The 12,969-nt window shown below is 40.5% G+C and overlaps 1 protein-coding gene across 1 annotated transcript; it reads right to left on the bottom strand.

Moving 5' to 3' along the window:
• Positions 1 to 933: 933 nt before the first annotated feature.
• pes (pescadillo) lies at positions 934 to 11,532 on the bottom strand. Its single transcript, XM_079269859.1, has 15 exons — positions 11,385 to 11,532; positions 11,052 to 11,131; positions 9,877 to 10,030; positions 9,598 to 9,707; positions 9,307 to 9,478; positions 9,089 to 9,178; positions 7,700 to 7,816; positions 7,307 to 7,384; positions 6,211 to 6,300; positions 5,585 to 5,715; positions 5,324 to 5,449; positions 2,252 to 2,436; positions 1,812 to 1,948; positions 1,564 to 1,731; positions 934 to 1,331 (listed from the first exon to the last, which is right to left on the bottom strand). Exons 1-15 carry the CDS (start codon positions 11,406 to 11,408, stop codon positions 1,257 to 1,259), a joined length of 1,737 nt encoding a protein of 578 aa, XP_079125985.1. The 5' UTR covers positions 11,409 to 11,532; the 3' UTR covers positions 934 to 1,256.
• Positions 11,533 to 12,969: the final 1,437 nt, after the last annotated feature.

The following is a 12,969-nucleotide window of genomic DNA, read 5'->3' as shown; positions in this document are numbered from 1 at the left end:
ATTAGACCAAACACAGATACTCATATACAGCCTGGATTGAGTCGTGACAATACTGTGAGTTTTAAAATATAAAATTATTAATCCCATCTTTTTCTGTAATGTATGCATTAAGCTATCAATAGTTTAACTCTTGTGACCTGCAAGTTATGACACAAGTTAAGGTGCCACTCTCAATACAATCTATTGTGCAAGATAGCAGACATTTCAAGAGAGAATGAAATGAACATTCAAGTCCGATTAACAAGTCCATCTGGCTCTGCTAGGCAGGATGTAGCAATATGTGGTCAAAACATTTCATCCATTACAGTACGTGTGAGCTGTCTCTCTCTCTCTCTCTCTGCATTCGAGCCCAGACTCTTGGAAGGCGCTCTGGATTTGTGCTGCTCATCCCACACGCTCAGAAACGACACTGCTGCTTTTGTTGAGCAGGGTGTGCCTTAGCCCACAGGCAGCCAGAGTGCCAGGCTGAGAACCGGACTGGGTGGGCATGCGTGGAATGCAGATCAGGGTGAGAGAAGGCATGGAGTGTCACAAACTGAATGAGGCGATTGAGGAGAGCAGGGGGCATGACTTGACTGCCCTTTGGCCCACCACAATCACAGCAGCGTCTCTAGAGGGCAGAGGGGCTTATGCTCCTTCGTCATCAACGCCCACCGTCCCACGTGTGGACACATCACTCAAAACGACCCACGAACAGCACAGTGAGCTCAGCCCACTGCACAGAAGTGTTCTTGTGGGACAAACTGCATTTTCACATTGTTTTGATCCATACACAGCTGTGGGAAGTGACACGCAGCAATAACTCACCTGCTAGTTAAACACTCACTGCTTGCTTACTTGCTTGATCTGTAATACGCCACCCAGGTGTGCAGTGTACTGTAACTGAGCAAGTAAGAAACCCTAATGTTGCAAGATCACAAGTAACAGGCTTAATACTTTGGGGTTTTACTTTAATACAGACAGTTTCAAGCACAGATTATACAATAAAATGTAAGAAATATCTTGTGTAATATAGAACAGTTCATACAAACAACATAAAGTCAAACCTTTACATGAATAATTACACAATTAGCATTGCCACATCCTGCATTTCAGCTTGAAATTAAGCAAAGGTCAATGCACATCATGGTGCATGGAACTCACCCACAGAGCTCTCCAACACACTTACATGTTTGAGGACATGTTAACCTGCAATACTCTCTACCTCACGAATTTAAATACATAAAGTCTGTCTGACAAATGCATCATCAGACGAGTCATTTTCTGGTCTTCTTCTTCTTTGACTTCTCAGCATCATCGTGGGCCTTCCTCTTGGCAGTCAGCTTGTTCGCCTGTGAAGAGACAATGACAGCAGAAAGGCATTTCAGAGTTCAGTGAACTCCGGGGTCATCACTGGGCTTCAACGGACTCTACACACCGCCGCTATAGAATGCTGTTTAACAAGATACGGTGTCCGATACCGGAAACAAAGGAGCCAATGTTAAAAATGTAAGAACGTTATCTATTCAAACTGTATTATCTAAACGGGAATCCCTATTCAATCAATAATAAAACAGAACAAACCTCTCGGATTTTTCTCTTCTTTCCGAACATGATCTTGTCGTAGAGGTACTTCTCCTTTTTCTTCATCATCATGATGGCCAGACGTTTCTCCTCTGCCTTCTCCTCCTGCTCCAAGCGGGCCTGATTGTCCACCTTCACTTTACCAGCAGTCACTTTGACCGGCAGAGACTAAGAGAAAGAGTTGACGAAAGGTTCACAAACAGTTTGGAAAAACAAATGGCAACGAAAAAGGATCAAATGTTTCTTACTTTGCCCTGGGATCTTTGTTCTTCCATCTTCTTCAGATTCTTCTCCTCCACCTCTTCATCATCGTCCTCATTTTCTTCTTCCTCCTCCTCCTCCTCCTCTTCATCATCATCTTCCTCCTCCTCCTCCTCCTCTATGGCTGTGATGGAAGTAAAATAGTCTCTGAATTATTATGCCCCCCCCATTAGGACTTTGATATAGAAAATATATCTTTTATTATGAAAACTCTATAAATTGATGTAAAAGCATCACAAATATCAAACAGAACATTTCACATGTATTCATCTTCTATGATGCACCCGTGTGTAATCCAGGTGTGGCCATTGACTGAAGGTAAAATACACCTACATCCTAACTGTACTCACTGTGATTCAATGTTGTAAAACAATAAAAAGCATAAACGTTTCTATAAGCACAGTGTGAAAGACGCTTGGGTTCATACCGGGTTTCTCTCCTCGCTGTAGGGCCATGATCTTTAGCTTTTCAGGGGGCACGTAGTCTCCGTCTTTCTCCTCCACGAAGGGAGAGAGGTGGGGGGGCAGAGTCACTCCAAGGAAGTAGTCCTCCACAGGCAGAAGGAGTTTGGCATTGACACAATCATACACCCACTGGGGCTGGATGTAGTACCTAAAACAAAGAGGATCATGGTAAAACAGTGCACATCTCAACACTATACATGGGGAGGATTTTTCCTCTCTGCTGAAGAAATATGTGACGAGTTGGCAGACACGATGGAGTTGACGTGACCATTTAAAAATGCAAAGCAGGATAAAGAAAGACGACAGGGTCCGTCAATCACGGTGAAGAACAGGGTTGCTTTGAGGAAAGAGCGGAAAGACACCTCTGAAAGGAAGCACTGTAGAGGAGATGGTAATACACAAGGAAAGAGAAGCAGTCAGTACAGACTTCCTGCATTTAGGAGACAGAAGTAGACTCATCTTTATTGCATGTTCTTTTGAAATGTTTCATTCCGTTCAACTGTTTACTAGTCCTGCATGTGCAATTGTGAAACTAGGACTTTATCTGAAGACATCACTACTGGGGTTGGGAATCACCAGAGGTCCCGCGATACGATATTATCACGATACTCTGAGTATTGCGATTTATTACTTTTTTCAACTTCAAATGATGTCTCCAAAAGAAAACTGTGTCAACTTGTTTTATCTAATAAGATAAAGTTTTCAGTCTGTTCATCTCACTTCAATCATTTTTATTGCAGCAAAATAGGATTGTCAAGCAGACAGACTGACCAACAATGTCATAAATGTTGCATGAACCTGACAAACTGAACTGTTTGTGTTACTACATAGTCCAACTTAACTAAATGCAAACGTGTGGACTCAGTATATGAACGATAACTTATATAAGTAGGATATTAGAGTTATATAACTCAGTATAATTTGCGATGCGTGGCCGTCGAGGGCAGAGAGCCAGTTATGCGCTGCACTCTCCCCATGAGCCGGCTACTGTTGGCAGGTTTAACCCCGTTGTGAGGCCAGATGTCTCTGTGTTTTGACCAACTTCCTACCAATCACGCTGACCGGGGACCTTTGCTGACCTCACCAGAAAACAACTCAGCACCATCTAGTGGACTGAAAAAGCAATTGATTTTATTTTTCTAGTAATTATTATTATTATTTTTTTTTTAATAGTTTATATCATAAAATATCGATACCTGGCGTCCGTGTATCGATATATCACCACGCAAAATATCACGATACTATGCTCTATCGATTTTTCTCCCACCCCTAATCACTACTACGACATAATAGGTCTGATAATGCAGCAATGACATTAATTGGCTTTAGTTCTGTCACTTCAGTTACATTTTTAAAATTTAAATAACAGATGTCCACTGTCAGACAGTGGGAAATTCATTTTGCATTGCACGTGATCATAATGCATGCTGATCAGAGTTTACAACACTAGTGTAGTAAAAACAACAGCTGTGGTTCACTATAAACTAGTGTCATCCATGAATAAATTATTTGTAGATGTTGCACCTTTTACAGCATTTAAAGATGGATAAAGACAATGAATAACAGTGGGAACTAGAAAATTCCTAAAGAAATTTTGACAGTGTGGCTTCTACTGCCCGTCGCAATATACATACGCCAATGTTACCGGTAGTGTCATTCAGGTTCAATTGAGATAGTGCTACTCTTTTTTTCTGCATTTTAGATTCATACTCTTGGATTGAAACTTGTATTTGTGGGGCTTTTATTTTGAAAGGGTGGGACTGGGTGAGTGAGAGAGGAGACCGAATCATAATGTTTGACACTAAAATGAGAGGCGTCATCACAAGCATTCCAGTTAGAATTCATTATGTGGGGCTTTTAATTTGAAATGGGGGGGGGGGGGGGTGAGAGGGGAAAAGTCCTCTAAAAAGTGTGTTCGAGGCTACTTAAGAGAGAGTGAACAGAGATTTTTCAACAAAACTACCTGTCACACATATGCCCTTCATACCAAAACCATGAGCCTAATCAATAAAATATGGATACCGCGAGAGAGATAAGACTCTGGCAAACGCCCTGATGTGTTTTTTATGTTTGTGGTGTTAAAAATGTGAGCTCAAGTGCAATATGCAAAACTGGTACCATCTGCATTCTTTGAGAAATGAGTGGTGAGATTTAACATGGAGTCTAATGGAGCAGTTGGTTGGAGTTCATGTCGCTCTGTGGCTCTTTGAGCCAAATGTGTAAGTCCGTTGGATTCCACAGACATCTGTGTGCGACAGCACAACATTTCTACGCTTTTTGGCCAAAATGGTGTTTCAAGACTAAAAATTGTGGGAGCTAGAACAATTTGTTTGGAAAAAAATCACAGAATATTTTCCTGCTCTGCTCCACTCTGACGGTTATGCTCTCACTCTAGCTCTTAACGAGCTGCGTAATACACACCCATTATAAAATCTGAAACTTAATCTGCGACTTCATGAAAACTGTGCTAGCTATCAAAATATCCCTTTGGCTCAATAAAGTCCAGCGTTCTTGTCTACGTTTTAAACTTGGATTTTCGGGAAAACCGCGTGGCGAATCTCTCCGAAAAATTGATAGCACACTATTCCCGATCAGGCCGCACGTCTTGATGTATTTGTTCACGCCGCTGTTGGCAACGCTGTGTGAGGAGAAACGCGCCAAACTCCATTTTGCTCCGTTTTTCTGGGCTTTCGGAAAAACCGCTGGGCGAATCTCTCCGAAAAATAGAATGCACACTATTCCCGATCAGGCCACACGGTTTGATGTATTTTTCATGCCGCTGTTGGCAACGCTGTGTGAGGAGAGGCGCGCCAAACTTTTGGATAAATCTGATTATTATTATTATTAGTATGATTAAGCCCGATGGACAATATACAGTGTGCTTTGGCACAGGCAGTTTTACTGCCTGTGCCACACTGAATAATGTATGGCTTAAATCAATGTCTATGTTTTAGTACATCCACATTTATTACTTTGTAAATTAAATTGGTTGTATAAAATGGTGTGATGGTGTTGTTCATGTTTGAAAGTTTTACCTGTTGATATACTGTTTGTCGATGTTGGGTCTGTCAACAATTTGATGCGTGATGGTTTCATCAGTCACCTTGTACGTGCTGCCGATGCAAACAGACTTGTCCCAGGACACTTCACCACCGAAACACCTGGAAGGCAACGCACAGAAGATAGAAAAGCAGCTGTGCATCAGATTGAGGTGTATACGGAAGGTGTTTTCATCTATTCTTGTAAAAACTGCCTTTGATTTTTCTGTGAGTTTCACTGCAGCAGCTCTTGTTCACCTGATGAGAAAAGCCAGCGACTCTCTGGGCACTTCTCTGTTGAGGAACAGCTTGATCCCCTCAAAAAGCTTCTTCTGAGCTTCCTGTTGTTTCTGCTCCTTCTCCCTGGCCTCCATCGTCTCCAAGTCCTCCTGATGAAAAGTTAAAAAGAAAACAATTGGTACTTTGTACAGACTGGAGGATTAAAAAGTCACTGTTTTTTGGAGTTATTGACGAGTTCTTTGAATTCACGGTTGCGCAATGTCTGACGGAATTATGTACACGTTACAGCAGTGAGTTTGACTCATCAGGGAAGATCATCTTGATATTTTCTGGGCGGTTAGAAAGTTACCGTTGAAATGCAGAATCAGTTTTGAGTTGGGAAAATGGTTTTGGAGTTCCTGTAAAACCGTGTTTGGGCACAACAAGCTTTACAATCTGAAAATCATCTCGTCCTTGGTAACCAAGCGTGCAGCAGTAATCCCCAGTCTCACACCTCCATCAGCTTTGACACCTCAGACAAACATGTGTGAACCCTCACTTCTGCCTTCAGAGACCAATTAGTTTGTCAACTGTTCATAAGACTTTTCTCACATCCACGACTATGACAGCTAATCATATCTTGTGAATACATCATATTTTCTTACCTCTTCGACAGGAAACTTGTCGAGTTCAGCCTCCTCCTCCTCTGCAGTGGAAACCACCCGTGCCAGACTGGTACTCAGGGAGGACAGTTTCTGCACAGTCAAAAAAAACATCGACTGAGTTCAACAATCCCGAATTTTGATATTTGCATGCACACGTACTCAGCATTACTGTGAATAACCACATAAAAAAGTAACAGTTCAGTTAAAGAAACAATATCTTTGATAATGTCCAGAAGAACTTGTAGTTCACTATTTATCAAAACTAAATATGGGAAGCTGAAGTAGTGTGCACAGTTTTTACAAGTTGATGAATGTATTTTGCCATTGCTGCTGGTAATGCCGTTTTGTGTGTAGAAACCCTGCTTCGCGTCGGGTATAATGAAGTCCTATCTTGCAGAGAAACAATCAAACCACTAGATGTTATCAAAGACAACAAAGCAGAGTTCATACAGACATTTGCATGCATCAAAAACAATGCTCACTCATCTTAATGAGGCCACAGAGGGGTGTGTCAACAAAGAACACACACACACACACACACACACACACACACACACACACACACACACACACACACACACACACACACACACACACACACACACACACACACACACACACACACACACACACACACACACACACACACACACACACACACACACAAGATATCTTGTTTAGAATCTTTCCTGCTTGTGATCTTTTCACAGAATCTGGAAACTGCAGCTCAGCAGGTTCTAGCGTTTGGTCTGAATTCCCAATCAGGTGTTTACATGTGCAGTAATTTCATGGATTGGCTGGTAATGAGTGTGTTTACTAGGTAATGCACAACAATACCGAAGTGTGTCTTACAGTGATACAAGACAATCACAATGAGGAGAATGTTAATGTAGGTTTGACAAAAAGATAACGGTACATGCACTGCATCTTGTTCCAGTTTCAAAAAATATTTTTGTCCAGCCACCAGTGTTGGCCAAAATGTAAGAAATGGATGTAAAAAATAAAAGCAAAGCAATCTGTATGATTGAATACCACTAGAAGTAAGAGTGAGTGGTTTAACGGATCCTTTAGAATGGTTCAAGATAAACAGTCTCACCTCAAGGTAGCTCTCTGAATTCATGGCATAGTCCTCATCATCCTCTTCCTTCAGCTCAGACTCTGCTTTTATGTCCAGCTGCAAAAGGAGGGATGACATTAACACAGTGCAGGTGTACCAACATGTGACCACATTAATCCTACAACCAAACGGTTGTGAACTCCAAACCATCACAATTTTAGATACTTCACAATATTTATATCTATAGGCCATATATAGCCACTTGAATCAATGTGAATTTGACCAACAATAACTATAATACTGTAACAAATATTGCAGTACAAATTTGGTCTATACCGACCACCCACATAAGTGTAAGATAAATAAGGCGTTAAAAATACTAAGTCCATATATAGAGAAAACCCCGTGGGATGGTTTCAGAGTCCAAGATACCTTTGGTGGGTAGACCAGGTTGAGGGAATGGTAGAGTCTGAAGTTGATGAAGCCCAGCAGAGTAGTGTACAGCTCTGTGAACGTTGCCATTACTCTGTAGTCAACATCGGTTGGGTGCTGAAAGGGAAAAAAACTGAGTATGACTCGGTCTCTGTGGTAAAATGAATGAACACGAGTCCAAACACCAAAGAATAATGTCTAATCCCTGGAGCACACAAAGACCTCAGGGCCGGCAGTGAACTCCTTTCAACGGCCCCCGTTTACACAACAGAGCGACTCCATCACAACACAGACTGAAGTATGTTGTGTGTTCGACAGCAACACTGCTGGTTGACTTACAAATGCTGACAGAGCTGTGTCAACCTCCAGTTTAACCCTTTAATAAAAAGTCCCTGCTGAATGTTTGCATAGTCACCATGGACTGCATTTCCAGCGCCGCTGTCACAAGGATAGATACAGGAGAACATTCCTGCCCACTGCAATAAGACTTTACAATAAAACAGCTCTGGCCAGATCATCCTCCACATAACTACACACTGCTTCACTGTTTGCTGGGGTTGACTTTTGCACTACTGTTCTTCACCTAGTCAGATAATTCAATACTATTCTATTTAATTGTATATACTGTGCATTTTTATACTGATATACTATATACTGATATTTTAATTTGTCCTACTCTGTTATTCTGCTGTGCATTTTTTAATACCGCACTTTCCGGACTATAGAGTGCACCTGTATATAGGCCGCACCTGCTCATTTTTAAAAGAAAAAAGAATTTGTACATAGAAAAGCCGCAGGTGTCCCTGTTGAACAAGTTATTGCCTCGTTGCTTTTAGATTCTAATGAGAAGACACGCTGCTTCGTTTTACTTCTTCCGTTTGGTAGCCTTGAGAGACCTTAGTCTGTAATGTAAGTACGTCTGTATGAAGCATGAAAAGATGTACGAAGATATATTATATTCGCTAATGCTAATCGTGGTTAGCATTTCCCCATTGGCGGTAATGTTAAAATTAGCTTAGAAGCTAGCGAGTCGGACATGGTATGATGTTCAGAGAAGAAGACAACTTTAGTACTGTTAAAAGCATTTTGCTGTTCAACCTTTTTTGTCAACAGTCCTAGTGGGAGGTAGGTCAAACGTCAAAGGTACTTCATCCATATTTATGTTAAATGTGTTGGCGGCGCAAAGCTACGGAAAAATCCATACATAAGCTGCACCGTTGTATAAGCCGCAGTCTCAAAGCGTGGGGAAAAAAGTAGCGGCTTATAGTACGGAAAGTACAGTACGTAATATTTTTGGTTACTCTGCTAATTGGTGTGTCTTGCTGCTGTAACATACACATTTCTCCCTGGGGATAAATGAAGTACATATCTATTTCATCATTCACTTACATCATGGGAGAACTGATATGGCACCAGCCATGTAACGAGCTGTCCCATCACCTCCGCTTGGTAATATATTCCCTTGATGGAGATGAAAACCTGTCAGGAGCAGACGAGAGTTTAGTTCCGTACAGAACAGAGGTCAATCAACTCAATAAATATCACAAAACAGCCCCTTTTTATTTTTACGTAGAACAAATAAAGATGGTTGCTGTGCGAAGCGGCACCTTTCTGAGAGCACGGGATGCGATCACATAGTTCATCCACTCCACAGTGAGGCGTCTGCACAGCTGGATTGTCTGAACGTGGCATTTTCCTGTTCGGGCAAAGGTGGAGAAGAGGAAGCCCATGCAGAGCGCATCGTCCATGTCACGGAGAGCATCGATGAAGGAGGGGTACCTGCAACAAACAGGAACAGCAGTGTGACACAGCTTGAACAATATTATATTTGATATGTTGATTTTAAAAAAGATGAATAAAATGAATTAATTTGTACTTTGTATTGTAAACCGTCTCACCTTTCTTTGACGATGTGGTCCAGTTTATAGGTCGGCTTGTTCTCCTTCAGTCTCTCCACAGCAGTCCATTCGGTTTTTCCATAAGCCTTCTTAAGTTTGCGTACAAATACCTGTTTTTTGGACGATGAGACAGTTCACATTTCCTAACATTACTGCAGAAATTCAATTAAACACAGTTCAATTATGACCCTTTTCCATACAAACTCTTTCTCATAAGCATGTTCATATAATTGAGTGGAACGCGATATTTAAAAAATAGAAAACACATGCATGCGATACCTTGTAGTCTCTGAACTTGCCAACGATCGGCTCGTGCAGCAGAAAGCGGATGTCTTTGAGCAGGTAGAAGGTCCTCGCGGCTGTAGATCCCTTGTTCACCTTCTTCTTGTGCTTGGGCTCATGAGGGTAGATGCCTTTAAGGATGCACAGTCGCCTGAAAATCGGAGAAAGGTTATTTGTCTGTGACACGTCTGATGTTTGGGTGCAACTTGCCAGTCAGGTGCCCGATTCTCAACAATCTTATGTGCTTAAGAGTAGGTTTAGATGTTGTGACATGTTTTTTAATAATTATGATAACTGATTAGCTGTCATTATCAAACAAATGTACCGGTAATCTAATCTGGTTCCAGACATTAAATTCTCTAGATTAAAAAAAAACAAAAAATAATATTTGAACACATTTTGAGTTCAGTAGGAATTTGTCCGTATTTTCCAATTAATATTGTCTCCAGATTAATAATTTGCAAAAATAATTTTTACTGTTTCCATCTGTTCAAATCCCCTAAACATCTCTGGTTGTATGAGAACATTGAAGAAAAAAAATGCAGATCAGTGATAATATGGCATATCACATGATTGGCCTCAAACAAACACATATATCTGGTCATTTTGTTTATAAATGATGTTTCCATTAATTTCTCACAAAATGTAGTTATTGTAAGAATACACTTAGTATTGATGTATGAACTCAACACAGCTAAAACTAATCTGTATGACTGAACAGCCTTACAATACAGCCTACCTTTATGGAGTCTATTTTGAGTTTTTTGGTGTTTCAGAGAGATGTTGACTGAACTTAATGGAGAATTTAGAGGCTGCATTAATGGTGCCTTTGAACTCCATTGTTTCACACAGACTGTGTACCGTAGATATAAATGAAAGGGACAAAATATTAATTTAATAGAATTAGAAAAATATCTTAGTATGTAACACAAATCAACAGCATCAAACTAAAGACATCAAAGTGACCATAAACTTGAATAAACACATTTCTAACAGAGTTTGAACATTTAAAAAGGAAAGTGTAGACCTTCATGAAAGTAGGATACATTACAGAACCGTTGCATTCGTGTTAACTGTGTGTACCTTATAAAGTGAGCGCATATGAAATGATGTACACCATGATTGTGTCCATATCGTCCAATTCTACAATACAATCAACACAGTGAGGTTACCTGAAGTCTGGGAGGCTCAGCTGTAACTTCTTGCGAGCTTTGTTTCTGGTGATGTAGTTGGTGACAGAGCCCCTCTCATACTAGAAAACAAGGACAGACGACCACATCAACGTTGTTCACACGAGTCACTTCACGAGTGAATTACTTTAATTCATAGTCACGTTATCTAAATGCTTTGAACTAAACCGCTGATCTCTAACCAACAGATTATAACGTCACTGTTTCAGAAAAACAAACTTCGGCTAGCTCCGTTAGCTAACTAGCTCACATTAGCCAGGCTGCTACGTGAGTGAATGTGCCTGAGCCTGACAATAGCGCGACGACAACTCTTACCTTTTTCTTCTGAATACCTCCCATTCAAAAATAGTATCTAACACTCCACACTGGTTCAGGTAAATTGAATTGTCTACAAATTACGCAGGCACGAGGGGAACACAACGTTCGCTATGTTCAAGCCAAGCAGACGCACGTGTTGTTCGACATGCGCAGATGCGTGGCGGAGGCTGTGAAGGACCCAGCTGAGGGGTCGCCCGTTTGTCCGCCTGTATTGAAAAAAGCTGCTTGCCTTTTCTATTACATGTTTTTGTTGTACAGCATGCGCGCACATCCGTGTTTCCCGTGTCTTATTACATTTGACTTGCCATATTTACCAACCTCATGCATATGTATCATAAATATGTAAAATACATTTTACAATCAACACTATATATTGTTTCCGTGAAATGTTTTTAACTACCGTCACCTTTGGTGTCTTATAGTCCCAAGAGTTGATTGTAAAATGTATTTGTACGATCAAAACTTGAAATTATGAAGGCACTTGCAAATGACAAGGTAATGCAAAAATGTAAACCACAAGTAAGACGGCCTCTTTTCTTCTTCCAAACACAATCATCCCATCTCCCCAATTAAGCAAGACAACACTGTCGGTGAAACTGTAACATTAACTCAGACTGCAGACTGTGTTGAAAGTAAGACAGTATTGTTCTCAGCCGTGACCTCATTTTACACGTTTAATCTGTTGCTCATTATCAGTCGGTGGGATAAGTCTGGGAGCAGGAAGAGTGGGAGAGTCTTCCTCTCGCTTTACTGTCAAACGTCTGTGTGTGATCATAACAATCCAACTGAGAGCTGGACTGAGATTTCTATCCAGCATATATCATGCAAATTGAACACTGATTTGAAACAGCCTCTCTCCCTGAACCAAATGTATTTAGAAAACTCTCAGTTTAACTGACGTGGTGTTATATTATGAGTTCTGAAAATACTATAAGGTCACTAATGACTCTTGCTAATTGCAACAGATTAGTACCACAGTCACATTTATATCATATTAATACAATCAGTGATAGCTGAATATTTGAAATGCTGTAGAAAAGTGAGCCTATATGTGATAATGATAAATGCTAAAACAGTGAACATATCTATTTAAAGGTTACATTTAAACATTCGCCGCCCATAAACTACTGGTCATACCAGACCAAGTAAGCCTGTAGCACCTGAATGTGTTGAATTAATGGTGTCTTTTATTGGTAAAAAAATTACTAATTTGTAAGGGATATAATGTTTTATTTCTTCATTCAAAAGCCTTATAGTCTGGTATGGAAATAGTTTGGAATCTTGGCCACTCATGTGGGTCGGTTTCTTATGCTCCTGTATTGTTCTTATTTATTTAGCAGTATTCTGTTGTTTTTAGACCTTACTAATCAAATTGTAAATACTCTTCAAAAAACATTGAGAAAAGAATTATCGGCATTAGTGACTAACGATTGTAAAACCAGCAATAAATTCCAATGCATATGTATATTGTCCACTGTAATGACTTTAATGCCCACTTGCTGTTCGATCATGCTGCTGTATGTACAAATGTCCCTAAACCTGAAGGATTACATGTGTTATGATGTGTGAAGTAGGTAAGGTT

This window comes from Melanostigma gelatinosum (genome assembly GCF_949748355.1).
Source record: "Melanostigma gelatinosum genome assembly, chromosome: 6".
NCBI lineage: Eukaryota > Metazoa > Chordata > Actinopteri > Perciformes > Zoarcidae > Melanostigma > Melanostigma gelatinosum.
This window is presented reverse-complemented; position numbering and strand designations above follow the sequence as displayed.

Bases quoted from the DNA above. Each gene is read 5' to 3' on its own strand.
- pes (XM_079269859.1), bottom strand. From the start codon at position 11,408: ATGGGAGGTATTCAGAAGAAAAAG. The intron at 9,479-9,597 runs GTGAGACGGTTT...TGTTTGTTGCAG, and splicing joins GACCACATCGTCAAAGAAAG to GTACCCCTCCTTCATCGATG. The intron at 9,179-9,306 runs GTGCCGCTTCGC...TGCTCCTGACAG, and splicing joins CATCCCGTGCTCTCAGAAAG to GTTTTCATCTCCATCAAGGG.